At 38.9% G+C, this 20,526-nt stretch overlaps 1 protein-coding gene across 2 annotated transcripts in view; it reads left to right on the top strand.

The window, feature by feature from the left end:
• Positions 1–20,526, top strand: part of Pnpt1 (polyribonucleotide nucleotidyltransferase 1) — a 41,395-nt gene that overhangs the window by 741 nt on the left and 20,128 nt on the right. For both annotated transcript variants that reach the window (XM_057772044.1, XM_057772043.1), the window contains exons 2-18: positions 2,115–2,175; positions 2,774–2,848; positions 3,693–3,798; positions 4,603–4,652; positions 5,833–5,896; positions 5,992–6,039; positions 6,919–7,032; positions 7,174–7,360; positions 7,918–7,969; positions 8,479–8,536; positions 10,789–10,885; positions 11,202–11,304; positions 14,639–14,709; positions 16,029–16,065; positions 16,708–16,774; positions 16,854–16,943; positions 17,913–17,966. In XM_057772044.1, coding sequence (XP_057628027.1) covers positions 2,115–2,175; positions 2,774–2,848; positions 3,693–3,798; positions 4,603–4,652; positions 5,833–5,896; positions 5,992–6,039; positions 6,919–7,032; positions 7,174–7,360; positions 7,918–7,969; positions 8,479–8,536; positions 10,789–10,885; positions 11,202–11,304; positions 14,639–14,709; positions 16,029–16,065; positions 16,708–16,774; positions 16,854–16,943; positions 17,913–17,966 — 1,334 coding nt within the window. The remainder of the gene's footprint in view (positions 1–2,114; positions 2,176–2,773; positions 2,849–3,692; positions 3,799–4,602; positions 4,653–5,832; positions 5,897–5,991; positions 6,040–6,918; positions 7,033–7,173; positions 7,361–7,917; positions 7,970–8,478; positions 8,537–10,788; positions 10,886–11,201; positions 11,305–14,638; positions 14,710–16,028; positions 16,066–16,707; positions 16,775–16,853; positions 16,944–17,912; positions 17,967–20,526) is intronic.

Genomic DNA, 20,526 nt, shown 5'->3' with positions numbered 1-20,526 from the left:
GTAGTATGTGTGGGTCCTCTATGTGTTTGGAGATCTTTTACACATACAATATTGAAAAGTAAATTGGTAAGAGGCAAAGTGAACAACAACAACAAAACAACGTAAATTTAATAGTTTTCTTGCAAGCAATCGAAAGTCCATGTTCCTGAAACATAATCATCCTGTCTTTCTACATTATCAGAATTCACTGAGTAACAATAAATTTACACACTATGCCAGTTCTCTTAGCTGAAATTTGCCAAGCAGTTCGAGTTTACCTTGATACATGCTGGCTGTTGCAAACATGGTTTCTTTTATCCCACTGGCAGTCACCAATACACACTCTCAGATTACACATGACACCCCACACAGAAATAATAACTGTGTGTTTGTAACTATGTCGGTTACAGGGTGACTGCAGAAACTGATGCTGTATAGTTCAAAGTGCTGAAAAAGACGTTACTAGACCAAAGGCAAAGAGCTAAGACAGGTAGAGACTACTGCTGGTAGTCTTAGCTGGACACCTGCAGGAGGCCCATAGGGCAAGCATTAGGGGGAGTTCATCTGAAGAGTGGATGGTCACAGCTGAGTCCAGATGGGTGGACATAGATGTATAGGCCTACAACAGTTTGAGCAGGGCATGCCAGCCAGCTCAGCTGAAGCCTTAGGAACAGTCCCTTCTCTGCCGACGAGACAGCAGATCAGTGTTCACTAGTGGCATTAGATGTCCTTCTCTGGGGTCCCGGTGAGAGTGTTGTACCCTTCGTTGGTCGGCAGAGTTTGATGAGTTCCTGGCCCTGTTTTTTTCATACACACTTTTAATATACCCATGTGTTCATATATGTGTGTGTGTGTGTGTGTGCACATATATGTATGTTCTCAATGTATTTGATAAGTTTATAGGTCATACCTTTTTACTTTTAGAAATAAGTTATTTACCCGCCTGTGCCTAGTGAACCGTTCTAGACATGAGCTGTTGTCTACTTGAAAAAGATAGATCTTAGCCGGGCGGTGGTGGCGCACGCCTTTAATCCCAGCACTCGGGAGGCAGAGGCAGGCGGATCTCTGTGAGTTCGAAACCAGCCTGGTCTATAAGAGCTAGTTCCAGGACAGGCTCCAAAACCACAGAGAAACCTTGTCTCGAAAAACCAAAAAAAAAAAAAAAAAAGATAGATCTTGCCTATTGTATTTGGACTTTTGATGTTACATCAAAAAAGACAATGTCTAATCCCAAGTTTATGGACATTTATTCCTGCTGTTTTTTCCAAAGAGCTTTAAATTTTTGCTCTAAAAGAACTATCCCTAAAAGGAACCATGTTTATTTTGAGTTTTTATTTTTGTATGGAGTATGTGGCTATCCATCCATCTCCATTATTCTTCTACCATTAAACTGTCTTGACACCACTGTTGAACATGAAAGGCAATATTAGTATTATTATTATTTACTAAGTTTTTAAGTTAGCATTCAAAATACTGTTATTTATCAGAAGATAAAAGTCCTTTATTATTATTATTATTATTTTTATTTTCGAGACAGGGTTTCTCCGTTGCTTTGGTTCCTGTCCTGGAACTAGCTCTTCTAGACCAGGCTGGCCTCGAACTCACAGAGATCCGCCTGCCTCTGCCTCCCGAGTGCTGGGATTAAAGGCGTGTGCCACCACCGCCCGGCTTCCTTTATTATTTTTAACATAGCATACAAAATACTGTTAAATAGAACATGAAAGTCTTTGTAGTCAATATTCAAAGTGTATATTTTTTTTTCCAGAAAGTAATGGGGAATTTTAAAGTATTTTAATTAGGGAAGAGAAGAGTCCGTGTGTTAGTTTATACAGCAGTGTGTCATGAGATGGGCAGCCATAGTTAGGAGTCTTTTTCTCCTGGTCATGCTTTCCTGTCCTCCTGGGGAGTCCTTTGCCTTGGTTTCCATCATCTTTAAGCTGCACTTGGGTCTCTTTTGTGCTTTTGATGATCACAAATCCTGCATACTTTGGCTCTTCTTTTTCCCTGAAGTGGGGATGGGGACTTAGATTGGGAGCCTTTTGGGTTTTGTTGTTGTTGTTGTCCTTTTTAGCTTCTCTCAATTATATTTTACCAAGCTAAGACTTGAACTATACTAAATTTTTGTTTTTAAACAGAAAATTAGAAATATCCTCTGGAAAACTGGCAAGATTTGCAGATGGCTGTGCAGTGGTACAGGTAAGGAACTAGTCTGTTCTAAAGTCATAGTGGCTGATGTCTTAGTACCATCGTAGGTCATCATATGGTATTGGGAACTAGTTAAGGTACCACTACGTGTTTCTGTGTCAGAACCATGCTAGCCCAGCAAAGTCAGTTGGACATAGGAAATGACCTTTAAGATCTCTTCCAAACTTTGGGCTTTTCTGTATTCTGTTAATAAAATCTATTATGCTTTTTTCTTTTAAAAAAGTGTTTTTATTATGCCTTTCATAGTAATTCTTGAAAATTTTTCTTTATTGTCTAAATTTCCTCATAAAGAGTAAAATACTAAAATACGACTCAATTCATTGATGGGACTAAGCTACTGGCCATTTCTCCATGAGTACTCTAATACTGGTCATGGTCAGATAGAAAGGATGGAGATCGCTGCACTGATAGTAATCATACGAAATAAGAGATCTTCCATCGAGTCAGGCACAGGGCAAGCATTCACAAGTCCAGCGCTAATGAGGCATTATTTCAAGAGAGAGAGGAAGCGAGTTTTTATAGAGTTTGCTGTTTACACATTAATGTCTGATTTCAAAAAAGATTGTTAATATTTTTGTATCTGTTCAAGTCAGGTGACACAGCAGTGATGGTCACAGCGGTCAGTAAAACAAAGCCTTCACCCTCCCAGTTCATGCCCCTGCTGGTAAGTATTTACTTACTTATCTGAGCCTCCAGAATAGTGTAAATGTTGGGTTTGTAATACCCTGTCAAGTATCTGCAGTTAGACTGTACAACAAAGGGATTCCTTTAGATGTTTGAGACCTAGGATGTGAACTGATGGCCAAGTGTGAACTTCACTTGTCGAGCGTGATGAGCTCGGAGGAAGTGTGCACGTACGTTGTTGTTGTACATTGTTGTTAAGGAAGCAAAGATGCATTGTCTCAGTGGGTTTTCTTCCAGTTTGAGTGTTCAGCTATATATTAAGTGAAAAATTAATTAGGACTTTTGTGGTTTTCCTTTTTTTTTTCTTTTGTCTTTTGTTGTTGTTGTTGTTGTTTTGTTGTTTTGGTTTTTTTGAGACAGGGTTTCTCTGTGTAAGAGCCCTGGCTGTCTTGTCCTGGAACTTGCTCTGTAGACCAGACTGGCCTTAGATTTGCCGCTTCTGCCTCCTGAGTGCTGGGATTAAAGGCATGTATCACCACCGCCTGGCTTGTGTTTTTTTTAATGTATTAGCAGAAAGCAATTATGTCTCACAGGGTTGGTGCGCAAAGTTGGGAGGAAGGGGCACTATTTGACTGGGTCAAGGCAAGCTACTGTAGAAAGCAGCAAGACTCGGCAGTCACCTGACTGCTAAGTGAAGGACTTTTCTTTTTCATCAATTGAAACACTCTATACATTCTTCTTCCCGAGTGGTTTAAAAGAATGCTAAAAGCAAATTAAATATTATCTACTTGTTGTCTAGAATATGTTGTGAGCAACTTTAGGAAAGTTGGTGCTTCTGTAGGGGTTCTTGGAATGTGAACCTTAATTCTTCATTGCTGCTTCAGGTTGACTACAGACAGAAGGCTGCTGCAGCAGGTAGAATCCCCACAAACTACCTTAGACGGGAGATTGGCTCTTCTGACAAAGAGATTCTTACAAGTCGAGTAATAGGTAAGATCTCCAGTGTGCCATTTCATATCGCTTCTTCCCATCTCTGCTCTGCAGGGTCTCCTAAGCTTCCTTCACTGTATGACTGCTGCTGGCTATTATTTACTATCAGATGTGTGCCTCCTGAGAGGAAAAACTTGTTCCTTCTATCAAAGCCTTATACCTCGTGTAGAGGCATTCAGTAAATACTGAATGAATTTGTTGAGCATGTGAATCCCATGCCCATGTCAGTTCTCTGTTAAATTTATCCCCGTGGTTTTTCATTTTTATGTTCAACTTAGTAACTCCTAAAAGCATTGTGCTTATCAGCTATTGAAGTATGTCTGTCATCTTCCAGATCTTTTTTTGAGAAGGAAGAAGCATGAGTGTGGGTGGGAGGGTGTGAGAGGGTGATGGTGAAGTTCTAGGTTATTCACATGCTAGGTAAGCACTGTGCTACTAAGTAATATCGCCAGCCTAACAATAGCCCAGCTCTTCGACATCTGCAGATATTGTGGGATCATTTGTGGTCTACAGCTTTCTACCCAATAATTGCCAGCTTGTACATATTTATGTGTGTTCCTCAGACAGTAAACCAAATGGACGTTTTCTTTGTGTCTACTGTTGGTCTTCAGCCTCTTCTTTTGCTTTGTTGTTAGGTAATGGTCTGTACTAATGACAGTGTTGATACTTACCAGTGTTTTTCTTAACATGCGGTCTTTTTGTTTGTGTCTATGACATAGTCAACAGCTGTCTCTTAGTTCAGTAGTTTTAATTTGAGAATGATTCTGCCAGGGCCATTTAAAATCTTTTTCTTTGTTTTGACAGATCGTTCAATTCGACCTCTCTTTCCAGCTGGCTATTTTTATGATACTCAGGTAAATTCTACTTTGGTTTGGTTAAATTATTTAATCCCTATAACTCTTTCTAAAGAAAGCTTTATAATTTTTATGGTATTCATGCATTATACTTTTGAGTCACTTCAAAAGGCAGTACTTTGGAAAACTGTATGTGATTGGTGTCATATTGAGCTGATGCCTAAATTACGAGTAGGAGTGAAAGACTGTTGGGAACTCTCTGGGAAGGTTGATGAGAGTCTAAACCGTCCTGTGTTAGGAAATAGGTGGATGTATATAAAAGACAGTGTGATAGTTAGGGGTGGTAGCCAGACTCGGGGGCTGGATTTTATAGGTCAAATTTATAATAGCTCATTAGGACAATCAGCATAACTGTTTGTTTTGATTTGGTAAACAAGATCTAAATTTCTGTAGCTCAGGCTGGCTTTGACTCTGTGCATAGCCTAAGCTAGCCTCAAACACATGGCAGTCTGTCAGCCTTGGCCTTCCAAGTGTTGAGATTACAGCAGTGACCCATCATGACCATCTTATCACAACTAATTTTAATATCTTTATTCTAGGTCTTCTGAACTTCTATTATATTTTAATACTTTCTGAATATTCTTTTCTTTCCTCAAGGTGATCATATACTTTAGTTAGATATACTTAGGTAGCCATTTATTTAACTACAGTAAGTAAGTATATCTTTGAGAGGACTTCAGAGCCTAAAGGAAATTATTCTTTTAAAAATCTAACAGAGGTACGTCATTGCAATATAAACTGATACTCATACAAGTACATAGCCAACATTTACAGAATGCCGTAGCATGCCTAGTGTTGTCCAGGTTCTTTCCATATAGCATTTCTGTATTTCTCAAAGGAACTCCTTAGGAAGATGACATATTTTGTCTCAAAAAGACAGAACTGGGAATGTAACTTGGTAGTAAAAATGAAGCCCTGGTCCAGCAATGCTCGTAGCCACATACACCACATACCCTTGGGGGATACAAAATGAGGAAATCGAAGTTTTAAATACGTAGTGTCAAGGATTTAGTTAAATGATAGGTAACTTCAGGGTATTTGGATATTGATCATGATTTGGATATCAATCATATAGTTCTTAAATTTTAGGCCAAGTTGCTAATTTAAATCATAATCTGTCCACATCAAAGGGCTATTGTTGTTGCTCTCTGTATGTCTAATTTGTTTCCCTTGTTGCTAGGTAATATGTAATCTGCTAGCAGTAGATGGCATCAATGAACCTGATGTCCTAGCAATCAATGGTGGTAAGTATAAGAACACAGCTAAAATGATCACTGCTGATTTTTTTAAAGCAATGAAATACTGTAATTTCAGTTTTTTATCTGTCTCCTTTTTAAAGCTTCTGTGGCCCTCTCCTTGTCAGACATTCCTTGGAATGGACCTGTTGGTAAGTTACAATTTGGAAGTGTGAGCTGCTGTTTCTGTTCTTTCAGTAACAATGTGCACGTTATTGGTGCTGATTTATTACTTCATGGCAAGCTGAACTAGATAGCATGCTAATATTTCTTGCAGGTCTTTCAGGCATTTCATCCTTGCTTTGGGTTTCGTTACCCAAAGACTGTTATAGTGCTATTGATTTTTATGGCCCTAGGCTTCTTAATTCCCTTTCATTCTTTTTTTCTTTACAGTGGGGGATTACCATAGTACATAGTCTTTCGAGATAAAACAAACATGTTTGTAACTTATAACTCCTGGAAGTTGTAACCATACAGTCTGCCGATTTCTTTACAAAGAGTACTATTTTCTTTTTCTTTTTTCTTTGTCGGTTTTTGAGACAGGGTTTCTCTGTGTAAAAGCTCTGGCCCAGCTCTTGTAGACCAGGCTGGCCTCAAGCTCACAGAGATCTGACAGCCTCTGCCTCCCGAGTGCTGGGATTAAAGGCGTGCGCCACCACTGCCCTGCTAAGTTTACTATTATAATGGCACAGACAGGTGCTATAAAAATTATATAGAAGCGCAGGTTGTCAAGCAGTGCTTCTCAAAGTAGTCAGTGTGTAAGTGAAACGTCAGTGGGAGAGGGGTACAAGCATCTGCTGTGGACAGAGTAGTCTGGATATAAAGAGCAAGAACATGATCAAAGTGTGCGCACAAATCATTTGACTTGAGAAAGGAGGATGGGATAGGTGTTCTCTGAACTTCCTTAACATGGGAGAAATAGAAAGTTCATTCTGTTGTCTGAAAGACAGTGTGATGCAGTGGCTACTAGAATAATACTGTGAAAATCGCATGTTTTAATTATACATTGCTAACATTTTAATATGTTTTAGGGGCAGTACGAATAGGAATGATTGATGGAGAATGTGTTGTTAACCCGACAAGGAAAGAGATGTCTTCTAGCACTTTAAATTTAGTGGTTGCTGGAGCACCTAAAAGCCATATTGGTAAATAAGTTACCTATATTCATTCTGCATTTTACTTGCAAGTTGTGTTTCTTTTGTTATTTGTGTCTTTGTTTTTCATTTAAAAATACCCTGTTGGTGAAAGATTCTCAGACGGTAATTGTCTCTTTACTCTCTGACTAGTTATGCTGGAAGCCTCTGCAGAAAACATTCTACAGCAGGACTTCTGTCATGCTATCAAAGTTGGAGTGAAGCATACCCAGCAGATAATTCAGGGCATCCAGCAGTTGGTAAAAGAAATTGGTGTTGCCAAGAGGACACCCCAGAAGATATTCACCCCTTCACCAGAGATTGTGAAGTATGCTCACAAGTAAGAACGCCTGCGCAGATGGGCCTTTGCCACCAGGTTCAGGTTCCTCTCAGGAGATGCACTTTGTGTGGCATGTTTCTTCTTTACGTCATTACCATAACATAACTACCTATCTGATGACTGCAGGAGGATAAACCAGCAAAATGGCATAAACTTAATCCAAGACATAAGTTTAAATCAGATCCTTGATCTCTCCATGTCCTGGGTAAAGAGAATACAACATATGATATTTGTATATCTAGGAAACTTGGATTTCTCAAAAAGAAGTGGGTTTGAACCAGTCCTATGCCCAGGGCTTAGACGGTGCCTGGCAATACTTAGAACAGGGAGTGGCTCTGAATTGGAATTAGATGAGCCATGAGGAGGGAGGGGCATAGTGAGTGGAGGGAACTCTGTCTGGGTTATAGTAAGCACACAGGAGTGAGGTGCAGCAGCACAACATCTCACCTTTATGGAGCGCCAAGTAGTTTGTAGTTCATTGCTGTTCAATATTTGTTTCAGTTATAGGAACTTCATAGTTCAATTATTGTTTGCTAACATTTATTTTATACTTATAGACTCGCCATGGAGAAACTCTATGCAGTTTTTACGGATTATGAACATGATAAAGTAGGTATACCTTCATTTTTGTTTGGAGATTACTTTGTTGTACTCATTCAATTCTGTTTGTACACGTTAGTCCTGTTTGTCTTCAATGCACTGGGTGTGGGCTCAGTAGTAGAACAGTTGTCCTGTATTCCTGAGGCCCTGTGGTTGATTGGCAGCACTGCAGAGAATAAATAAACCTCCCACAAATGTAAATAAAGCAGTTCTCCTTTGATAACTCACCCCACACCCCATGTGTGTCATGCTTCCTTTCCATTGCCTTTCTGCCTCTTAGCCCCCTACTGCCTGCAATCTCATCTCCAACTGGACTTTCCTTATAAAGCAAGACAAAGCCTACCTGTTTGTTTTTCTCTTCTTTTGTTAAATGCACTCTTTAAGGAAATGTGCAAATATAATTTGAACTAATTAAATCAGGTTTTAATCTTTAATGTTTCTGTTCTTACAGTGTTTTTTGTGTAGCATTGAAAACATGAGAATTTCATATTTATACACTGACATCAATGCTGTTTTAGATTTCTAGAGATGAAGCTGTTAACAAGATAAGACTAGACACAGAGGAGCAACTAAAGGGTAATTCTGTTTTCATTTTTAAAGAGGTTGAAAGACAAACTTTTTTTTTTCAAAAAATACATAGATTTGGCCGGGCGGTGGTGGCGCACGCCTTTAATCCCAGCACTCGGGAGGCAGAGGCAGGAGGATCTCTGTGAGTTCGAGGCCAGCCTGGTCTACAAGAGCTAGTTCCAGGACAGGCACCAAAAACTACAGAGAAACCCTGTCTTGAAAAAACAAAAAATACAGAGATTTGTTTTCAGATTTCAGTGGTAAGATGATGAAAAACTGAGTTATTCTCATAGTTGCCCAGTTTTATCCTAAATCTGTAATGATGATAGACCGTGGGTTAACTGTCATGTTAACTTCTGGAAGTGTGGCTAACACTGGCCTTGAGTTGGCACCTAGTAAATAATGAATGTAAAACGTTCCTTTCTTATTTGCTTCAGTGTCTTAATGTCCTGTAACCTGTCATTTGAAAATCTAAAAGAATACTTAAAATTCTTGAGCCCAAAAAGAAAAGTCAGCTGGCCATGGTGGCGCACACCTTTAATCTCAGCAGTCAGGAGGCAGGAGAATCCAGGACAGTCTGATCTGCATAGTTCCAGAACAGCCAGGGTTATGTAGAGAGACCCTGTCTCAAAAATCAAGAAAAAGAAAAGAGAAGGAAGAAAAAAAACAGACCCCAGTTTGGGGAGATAGCTTAGTGATAGTGTTTGCCCAGAATGCATGAGGCCCTGTATTAAATCCCCAATACTAAAAACAAAAATTTAACAATAAATTCTTCAGTATATCATCCGTGACATTGTAACACCAATAATACCTAGTTTATAGATATTTAATTAAATGAGTAAGTAATCTGCATCTGTGCCTGGCACACATCATCATTCAGTGTGATGCTATTGTCGTTCCTAACATTGTCCGGAATCACAAGGGCTGGCCAGCTCTCCACAGATCACTAAGCTGGATATCTTACTGCATAACATCATTCTTGTAGCAACTTAAATATGGGTAAAGGTTGATGAGCAGTTCTTAATAATTTTTCCACCAAGAGAAACATGTCCTCTTGTGGAAGCATTTATCATATTTTAAAATAAAAATTCTCCTACATTTATGTTAATGCCATTACTTGTAATTATCTTCAAAATAATTTAGGCTTTTTTTGAAAATCAAGAATAATAAATATGGTCAACAAGATGGCTCAGCAGGTAACAGTGCTTGCTGAGTAAGCCTGGAAACCTGAGTTTGATGCCTGGAATTCACATAAAGGTGGAACAGAAGAGCTGACTGCATAGTTGTCCTCTGACCTCCACAAGTACACCGTAGCATGCCTGCCCATACACATTTGTCGTGCATACTTATGCACTAGGTTTTTAAGAGAATGAAAGGATAATCAGTGGTGATGGTTCAGGCTTATAAAACCAGCACCCAGGAAGCTAGGACAGTAGCATTGTGAATTCAAGGCCACCCTGGGCTATACAGCAAGACTTTCTTGGAAAAGCAAAACTAACAGAAGTATTCCGAACTGGAAATAGGACTTTATAGAAACCTGCCTCTCCTGTGTGAATTCTGCACTACCAAAAGAAAAGCTTGTTGTATGTTGAAGATACAGTAATATACCTTTCTGTGGCCATATTATATGTTCAAATTACTTTAAAGTTATACATTACTTAATAAAGCAAGAGACTGGTCGATGGCATTAGTTAACATTTAAAAGCATAAGCCTGTGTTGGGCCGATGAGTGTCGTGCCACAGCTGGATGGATCCCTAGAAATGTGCTGTGTGGTCTTGCCAGGTGAGCAGCCTGCTACTGACCTTCAGCCCCAGCCCTACTTTACTTCTTAAGCCTCTTCTCTCTTCTGCTTGTGGTAGTAGCCGTTTCCTTACACACTGTTGTGAAAGCTAGAGGCACGCAAAGCGTGAGAGCCTGGCTCATTAAAATAGTCGGTAGATGTTAGTGGAAAGGGCAGTTGGTGCAGATTCGTAATGAAGAAAATTGTTTCTCAGATCACACAAACTAAAAGATAACTGAAGATCAACTGTTAGTTAACCCTCTTGTAGGTGTCTGTATTGGTCAGGTAACAGGACAGAACAGGGATGGATCATAGCACAAGCTAAGTTCCTATGACTGGCTTAAGAGCATTTGATTTATATGCTTTGTTTACCTGAGAACTAAGTGTTCGGACATCTCACTTCATTTGATGCTGTGAACTTTGGAGAAGTTATCTTCCCAAAAGATAAATTTTTGATTTTGTTTTGTTTCTTTTCTATAGAAAAATTTCCAGAGGTCGACCAATTTGAAATAATAGAATCCTTCAATGTTGTTGCAAAGGAGGTTTTCAGAAGTATTATTTTGAATGAATACAAAAGGTAACCATATTCTCTTGTAGTAGAATTGAGGCAGGTGCTGTACCTGCAGGTTGCCTTGACAGTAGCAGCTTACTTAAAGGAGGGAACTGGGTGTTCGTTTTAGACATGAGCACCTGTTGGCAAGTGTATGGACTGTGTGGCTGGGCTCTCTCTTGATGTACAGAGCACATCTCCAGACACTGATTCGGTGGGAGCCCAAGTATTTATGTTAGTGTTTACAATATAACAAGTTACTGTAGGCCACTGGTGTTGAGAGCTTAATGGCAGAGATAAAGATTTTTCTGACTTCCTGTATGACTTTACTACTTTATTACAGGTGTGATGGACGGGATTTGACTTCACTTAGGGATATAAGTTGTGAGGTAGATATGTTTAAAACACTTCATGGATCAGCATTATTTCAAAGGGGACAGACACAGGTAAAATATGTTTGAAAGTTATTTCTTTAAATATATTTGCAGTGTAGATGCTATAAGTTTGTTTCGTGCTTTTGTTTGTGTGTGTGTGTGTCCTTGTTTGAAATCAGGGGGTCTCTGTTGTTGTTTACATCTACATTTGCATGGAAAGCAGGACTGAGCCACTCCCCATCCCTCCATAGGTGCACCGGAATTATAGATGCATTCTACTATTGCCCAACTCTTTCTGTTTGATCCTTAGGTTGATTTTAGGGGTTTTGTTTTTCAAGACAAAGTCTCTAACCGTGGCTGTCCTGGGACTCCCTGTGTAGACGAGGCTAGCCTCTAACTCACAGAGATCACCTGCTTCTGCCTCCCGAGTGCTGGGATTAAAGGTGTGTGCCTCTGTCACCAGGCTTTTTTTTTTTTTTTTTTTTTTTTTTTTCTTTTTTTTTGGTTTTTCAAGACAGGGTTTCTCAGTAGCCATGGAGCCTGTCCTGGAACTTGCTCTGTAGATGAGGCTGGCCTCGAACTCACAGACTCACAGAGATCCCCATGCCTCTGCCTTCTGAGTGCTGGGGTTAAAGGCGTGTGCCGCCACCACCCGACACATTTCAACTTTCTTATAGTAGCCTGGTGTATCTTGAGTTCTGATGTAGTTAATCCATTTCCTTTATACTTGTTTTTTTTTTTTTTTTTTTGAGCATCACTCCTTATACCCAGAATGACAAAATTATGCACATGATTTTCTTTCTTTTAACTTTCAGGTATTAACTATTAAATTTAGACAGTTAATTTATTTTGGAATATATTGCTGTATATGGTCTATAATAAAACCAATTCACTAATCATTTTTTTTTCCACTGATTTTCTATAACAACTTGTATTCAAAGTTTATAAATATATTTTTTTACCAAGTTTATAAATACATTTTAAAACTATACTCTTCATTGTTTTGTGGATTTTTCTGGCCAGTTTCATTTTCATTATCAAGCCTTTGGGGACACCTTAATGCCTATGAAGTACATCCTCCCTGTTTATATATCTTTCCCTACAAAACTGTCTTAGCTTTTCATGGTACATTGTTTCCTTCATTTGAATGTTAGAACTATTCAGTTTCAAACAGCCGTTCTAGGATTATATTGGAATTGCACTGAATTAAATATATTCGAGAAAGAAATGGTAGTTTTACCATTTGAATCAGTGCTTTTAGTGAATATATTGTCTCACTTTCGATTCATTTCCTCTTGTGCCTTTCAATGAAACATTAAAGATATGCCCAACTAGATACTCTGGATACTTTCGTTACCTCTTCTCACAGTCTCTGCCTTTTAACTGGAGTGCATGGTCAGTTTATGCTTCATTAATGACTGGTGTGATCACACTTAGGTCTGTTACTTTCGTTATTTGTTTCTCTGACCGACCTTTTGTTTCCCTCCTCCTCCTGTCACCTTGCATGTTTACTAGAATTTCATTTTAGTTACGTTTGCTTCATCGCTGCACCTCTGCATTTCTCTGTGGTGATTACAGGGATGGTACATGTCTTTGGTTTCTGAGTCTAGAGTTAAAATAAGGAAGCTTTGCAGCCATTCCCATGGATTTCCATCCCTTCCATCCTTTATGCTCTAGTGTGTCAAGTTATATCCACATGCACCATACGCCCACAGGGCAGTACTGTAACTGTTACTTTGAACGATCATATGCATTTAAAATAGGAAAAAGAAAGTCTTATATTTATACTGACCCACATATTTGCCATTCGTGGTATTTTTTCATACCTTCAGAAATGTGTCAGTGCTATATCAAAGAAAAGAGTCTTCCTCCAGGAGTAGTTTATATCAAGAGTGAGCCCAAATTTGAATTGTTCACCTCCTGTGTCTTCCATCTACCACTCTTGTCTGATTCCAGCAATGGACTTTGCTCTATGCTTATTGAACAGCACAGAAAACATGATATGGGAAAGGAATGAGAGTCTCTTCATCAGTTCTTTACCAGAGTTCACAAGGGAAGAAACCATATCCACTGTTGCTACAAACAGTTATTATTTGTGGATACTTGCTTTCTTTAAGGTTGCTTTCAATCTATTGGCTGCTGTCAGCAAATGATCATCATAGCCACACACGTGTGTGCGTGCACACACACATACAAAGTTCTGAAAAACTTACAAAGAAAAAACAAGGCATAGTAAGGTTGGTTACATTGCTTTCTTAAAGGCTACTTAAACAGGCTGATTGCACCATAGAGAAACAGACTGAGTATATAGTTTTAAATGGACTTGGTTGTAAGGTTGAGCAAAAATTCAGTTTCTGAAGGCAAGAGGTATTTTTAGAAAAAGCCATTTTAGGCCAGGCGGTGGTGGTGCATGCCTTTAATCTCAGCACTTGGAAGGCAGAGGCTGGCGGATCTCTGTGAGTTCAAGGCCAGCCTGGTCTACAAGAGCTAGTTTCAGGACAGGCAACAAAGCTACAGATAAACCTTGTCTTGAAAAACAAAAACAAACAAACAAAAAAGTAAGTGCTAAGGATTGTGCTCCATTCCCTGGTTGCTGCTGAAGCTGAACCGTGGGATTGATACACTGCTGAATGTCTAGGCTGTGTTGTCAATCTACAAAGATGAACTTTCCTTTAAACAGGCAGAGGTTTTTTGACTGAACCTCTGTTGAGGCTTCTTTTATGGAATAGCATTGTTTTTATGAGTATTCCTTCCACTTTCTCCCCCTGAGCAGCCCTAATGAGTCCTACTTAGGCTATGTGTTAGCCTTTTGAATTGTTGAGATTTACAATCAGGCTGAATATTTCAGGATGAGTGTATACTTCCTGTATTAACTGCATGGCTAGCATTGTGTAGTATGTATTTATAGATTACAACATTTTCCTTTAGAAGAATTAAGTTTGCCAGATATCTTTAGTTTGGGCTGGGATTGTAGCTAGTATGCAAGGCCCCCAGTATACTCATATACACATGTTTTCATTTGTATTTTAATAAATAAAGCTTGCCTGAAGATCAGAGAGTAAAACAGCCCTACTGGTCAGCCTTATAGACCAGGCCGTGATGGCACACACCGCTAATAGAAACCGGGCAGTAATGGTGCACACTTTTAATCCCAGCACTATACATATATATATATATATATATATATCACTTAGGTATATATTGCAGGAGGAGACAGCTCTCAGACACAGTCTAATTCTGAGTTTGCTGGAGGCAGGATCACTGTTTTAGACTGAGGTAGAGGAAAGAGCCAGTGGCTGACTGTTTTGCTTTTCTGACCTTCAGATTGAACTCCAGTATCTATCTGTGGGTTTTTGTTAATTGTTAATATTTTAAAACTTAAAGAATAATTTTGTTCTTTTCTTAGGTACTCTGTACTGTTACATTTGATTCATTAGAATCCAGTATTAAGTCAGATCAAATTATAACAGCTATAAAGTAAGTTATATTTTTATGTTATATTTTGTATTCTTTCACTAAAAAGTCGTGTGTGTGCGTGTGTGTGTGTGCACTAGTATTTTATTTTACTCTCGCCACTAGCAAACCCTTAAAAGGCATTGCTGTTCTGATCGTGTGTTTTTTTGCGATAAGGCCTCAGTCTATAGCGCACGCTTGCTTCAAGTTCATAGCAATCATCCTGCTTCAACCTTCTGAATGCTGGGATCATAGCTAGGAGCCCCCATAACAGACTTGGTTATTACTTTTATAGCCTGTTTCTCTGTACACTTCATTTTCTGTCTACACGGTCAGAATTGCCAAGAATGCTTCTCTGTTGGTGGACCATATTTTCTTCTAAATTGTTGGTTTGGAACACATTTGCAAAGCATTTATTCTGTGATGTGATTACATTTAGTTTATGTCTCTTGCAACATTCCCCATGACCAAGTTCTCAGGTAATCTTGAATAAAGTTTGTATTAAAAAATCAAGAGTAAACACATGAGTGAAATCCCAGGTGCTAAAAATAAGCCAAGAGACTATTAATGAAAACTGTCTGGTCTCAACTGATACGTAATTTTGTGTTCCCCTCCTGTTCCTTTAAACTCAGCAGTAAAACTGTTCATCTGCTTAAGGTAATGTCTCCTTATTGCATCATGGTCCTGAGACTCAAGACCTTCCTGCCTGACTGGTGGTCGTAACCTCTAATGTTTTCAGGATTGCTACCCCCAGCCTTGTTTTCATGTACATAGTAAGTTAATAGGTTGGAAACTGGAGATGTATGTACTCAGTTGGTAGAGTGTTTTCCTAACATACACAAAGTGTCCTGGATTCGTCTCCGTTATCACGTGTGTGGCATACCAGTGCACACCTGTAGTCAGCACTGTAGAGGTAGAGGCAGGAAGAGCAGCAGCCCAAGGCTTATCCTTGACTGCAGCCTAGATACATGAAACCCTGCCTCTAAAAAGCAGTAACAAAAGACTTTCTTTTTTTGAAAGAAAATTGTGTTCTACAGTCAATCAAGAATTCAATTTTAAGTCCCAACTATACTCAGACACCTTGCTCTCAGCTACTCAAGGGGCCGAAGCAGGAGCATTGCCTACTAAGGGGTTTAAGACCAACCTGAAAAGCATAACAAGAGACTATGCAAAACCAAAAACAAATTCCCATTCACTCTCAGTTCAAGTTTTGAGTTTCAGACCAGCACTCATTAATACTCGATTGTTTTTCTGAAAGCATAATAAATCATTTTTAGTGGTTTGTGGAAGTAAATTTGCTTATGTCCTTATAATGTTTTTAATATTATTCCTTTTTCTTGTAGTGGGGTAAAAGATAAAAATTTCATGCTGCACTATGAGGTAAGATCATTTTTCTTCAACATTTTTATTGTGAAAGATTTCTATGATACAGCAAAACTAAAAGAACTTGATAGTGTGCCCACTCCCTCAGTCCTCCCATTAACATTTTATCATTTATATGTGAAAGCTGATTTGGTAATTATTTTATTGCTTAGAAAAGAGACCTAGATGAATAGCTTTCTAGTCAGTAATTCCCTGTTCCCAGCCCCCACATGGTGGTGTATAACCACCCCTAACTCCAAATCCAACACCTTTGGACCTTCATAGACACCAGGCACACGTGTACACAGACATGTAGGCAAAAATCTTATATACATAAAGTAAAAATAGATATTTAAATGAAATAAATTTTCATGACATTTCCTACTCTCTGCGTACACAGGAAGTACTTACAAATTGCTAATTTTAGTACTGTGATCCATACTTTGGATTTTTCAGACATCTTCCAGACAGACACATGGATAGATGATAGATATATAGAAGATAGACAGACAGATAGATAGTGTACTTTTTAGAACAAAAGTGGGGTTCTATTGTTTTGTAATTTGTTTTAATGTTTTGGTAATGTATCTTAGGCATCTTTCCATGTCACTTACGTGTGTGTGTGTGTGTGTGTGTGTGTGTTTGTGTTTTGTTTTGAAGTTTCCTCCTTATGCAACCAATGAAATTGGCAAAGTCACTGGTGTAAATAGAAGAGAACTTGGGCATGGTGAGTCCATTTCTAAGCTTGTGCTGTATTCTTAGAGAGCCTTAGTGCATTTTGCTCATTGTTTTGTTTTCTGATTTAGGTGCTCTTGCTGAGAAAGCTTTGTTTCCCGTTATTCCCAAAGATTTTCCTTTTACTATAAGAGTCACATCCGAAGTCCTTGAGTCAAATGGTACGATATTCCAGTATTTCTTTCCTTAAAAAGACGAGAGCCTCAAGCCTGCTGCAGGAGAAAATATGTTAAGTTGATCATACCTTTGTCCTGAATCTGTTTTTAGCTACTCAGTTATTTTGAAAGCTCTTTAAAAATAAATATTCCAGGGGCTGGAGAAATGGCTCAGTGGTTAAGAGCATTGTCTGCTCTTCCAAAGGTCCTGAGTTCAATTCCCAGCAACCACATGGTGGCTCACAACCATCTGTAATGAGGTCTGGTGCCCTCTTCTGGCCTGCAGACATACACACAGACAGAATATTGTATACATAATAAATAATAAATATTTAAAAATAAATAAATAAATATTCCATTTTTGCATGTATTACAATACACCTGATTTGGGGAACTTTATTTTTTTTGCAAACAAACAACAGAGCAAGTTTATCTTGGAGGGGGATCCATCTGACAAAGGATAGCTCTCACATATCAGATGAATAATAAGTGGGCATCAAGAGAGAAGCGAGGCTTACAGGTCAAAGTTAAATAGAATAAATTAGTCCACGAGTCAAGACTAGGTATTGTCAACTCAGGCAGAATGGGCAGAGTTCTTCAAGGTCTAGCAGGTGGTCACAGATTTTTAAGGCAACACCAAAGTTAGCCACCTTAGTCTCTCACTGCCCCTGGAGCTAGGCTGGCAGCCAGCAAGCCACAGTGATCCTCCTGTCTCTGCACCTCATGCACACCTGACCTTACATCCCGCATTTCTGTTATGCATATTAGGGACTCAAACTCAGGTCCTGAAACTTGCACAGCAAACACTCCTGCCCAGAGTCATCTCCCGCCCCTTAAGTGAGTTTACACAGAAAGAAGAAAAGACTATTAACTATTTATATTCAAGTGTAGTATATTATAAGGAAATGAGACTAGTCATTTTTCTGTATTTTAAGAAATCAATATATGACAAGTGGTTCTTTTTTTTTTCAATAGGGTCATCTTCTATGGCATCTGCATGTGGTGGAAGTTTGGCATTAATGGATGCAGGTAAAAAAAAATATGTCTCAAAACTGTTTGTAATGATATGCAGCACGCGGTGGGACTGCTGATCCCATGGCGAGGGACAAACACACCATTGCACAGAGCTTACATGGAAAGGAAGTTTATTGGGAAAGGAAAGGAGGTAGAAAGAGACAGAGAGACAGTGATCTGCTTTCTCAGAGACACAGAATAAAGAGAATGGGTGTGGGTGGAGCTTGTCTCTTAAAGGAACCTTTACACCTATATAGAGTCAGGGCACTGCCTGCCGTGCGTGCTGGAGTGACAACTCTGCCTCTGCCAGATCCCAAAGGGACAGGGACAGGTTTGTGATGGCCTGGATGATAAAACTGTTAGTATTTTACATATATATTTCATTAGCACAGAATATAAGATTTGTTTAAATTGAATTTAATAAGTCAAAATATGATTATAGATTACCAACCTAGGCCAGACACAAGATAATTACAAAGTAGAACATCAAAAAGCTATTGGCTGACATTCTTATTTTCAACTAAAAGACACTGAATATTTGTAATACACTGAAAATTATATACTAGCCTTGGTGAGCCAATGAACTTTCCCCTTCCAAAACTGGAACCTTCAGAATTGACTCCAGTCAATGAGGCAGTTTCAATTAGTAAATAAAAGCATTGCAGTCCATAAGACAAAGTCACCCTGTAACCTTTGAGCCAGTTTATAGTAGCCATGGAAAAAGTACCATTCCATAAATATGCTCAGAATTTTAGGGAGGTATACTGAAAGTAGTTTGGTACAATCCCTGTCTGTGAAACTCAAAGAAAAAGAACTTCACATTTTAGGCACTTAGAGCAATATCTGGCAAACAGTTAAAATGCTACTCAAAAAAAGGGAAGAGGCACCAAAGGCACTACTAAAAGGTTTTCTTTGCTAAGTTGTCAAATTCTCAATTCACATTGGAATAAAGAAAGGAGGATGTCTAAGTTAGGGTTTCTATTGCTGTGAAGAGATACTATAACCAAGAAAACTCTTATAAAGGAAAACATTTATTTGGGACTGGGGCTGGCTTACAGTTTCAGAGGTCTAGTCCACTATCAGCCAGGCAAGAAGCATGGTCGCATGCAGGCAGATGTGGTGCTGGAGAAGGATCTGGGAGTTCAAATCTTGATCCACAGGCAGCAGGAGACTGTGTACCACACTAGACACAGCTTGAGCATATAAGACCTCAAAGCCTACCCCTACAATGATACACTTCCTCCAACAAGGCCACACCTCCTAATAGTGCCATTCCCTATGGGTCAAGCATTCAAACATATGAGTCTATGGGTGCCATATTTATTCAAACCACCAGAGTAGGTGAAGCAGTTATATGAGTATTTTTTAATGCTACTTAGAAATATTAAAACTTAAAGCAGGACAAAGCAAAAAACTGCTAATGACCTTTTCCTAGTTCTAGTTAGTAGAGGTAAATATATTACAATGTTCTATTGTTCATCTCATTCATTCATTTTGCAAATCTTTACTATGTGATACCTAAAAATCAAGCTCTGATCTAAGTTCTTGGGGAATAGTGGTGAGCAAAATAATCATTTGTATTCATAGAGGTTGAATTTCTCAGCCAAGTCTCATATTTAAAACAAAACAAAGTCCAGACTTCATATTTTAATCCCAGCACTTTAAGCAGAGACTAGCAAATCTGCATGAGTTCAAGGCAAGCCAAACTGTCATAGTAATATCCTGTTTCAAAAGAACTCTGGAAAAGATTAATTGAAAGACGAAAGACTTTTTCTTTTCTCCTCAGAGAGTGTCTTATGTAGTTCAGGCTGATCTTGAACTTGCTATGTAGACAAGGCTGACCATCTTGCAGAATATGCCATCATAGCATACCAAAAGACATCTAAAACTGTGGACAGAGATCTATCCGAGACAATGAAAAAGGACTTCGAAGTTAGAATAATACATTATATTGCCAGTGCTGATGCACTAGCATACAAGGAATAAGCAGTTTTGATTTTGCAAGACTAGCACCTTCTATAAAACATGATTATAGAATGTCTTAAGACTCTTAACTCACTGTGCAGTGGTGGCACATGCCTCTATTCATACCACTCAAGAGGAAGAGACAGGCAGATCTCTGAGTTCGAGGCCAGCCTGGCCTACAGAGCAAGTTCCAGGATGGGCTCCAAAACTACAGAGAAACTGTCTCAAAAAAAAAAAAAAAAAAAGACTTAACTCATAAAAACAAACAAAATAGAGGCTGGACACATGTTAAGAGCATGTCTTGATTTAGCTCCCAGCACCTACATAATGTCTCACAACCTTCTGTAACTCCAGTCTGAGAATACCTTATGCCCTCTGGCCTTTATGTGCACTGGGCGTGTATATGGTGCTCAAACATACATGCAAGCAAAGCACTCATACACATAAAATAAATAAAAATCTCTTTTAAAAGGAGGGGATGTATTTTAGAATGGAAAGTAGCTATAAAGAGAGCAGTGGTGACGCATGACTTTAACTCCAGTACTTAGGAGGGATAGGCAGGCGTTCTCGATGAGTTCGAGGCCAGCCTGGTCTACAAGAGCTGGTTCCA

Source organism: Chionomys nivalis, chromosome 6 (genome assembly GCF_950005125.1).
Source record: "Chionomys nivalis chromosome 6, mChiNiv1.1, whole genome shotgun sequence".
Lineage (NCBI taxonomy): Eukaryota > Metazoa > Chordata > Mammalia > Rodentia > Cricetidae > Chionomys > Chionomys nivalis.
Note: the sequence above shows the minus strand (reverse complement) of the source record. Positions and strands in the feature narration are given on the sequence as shown.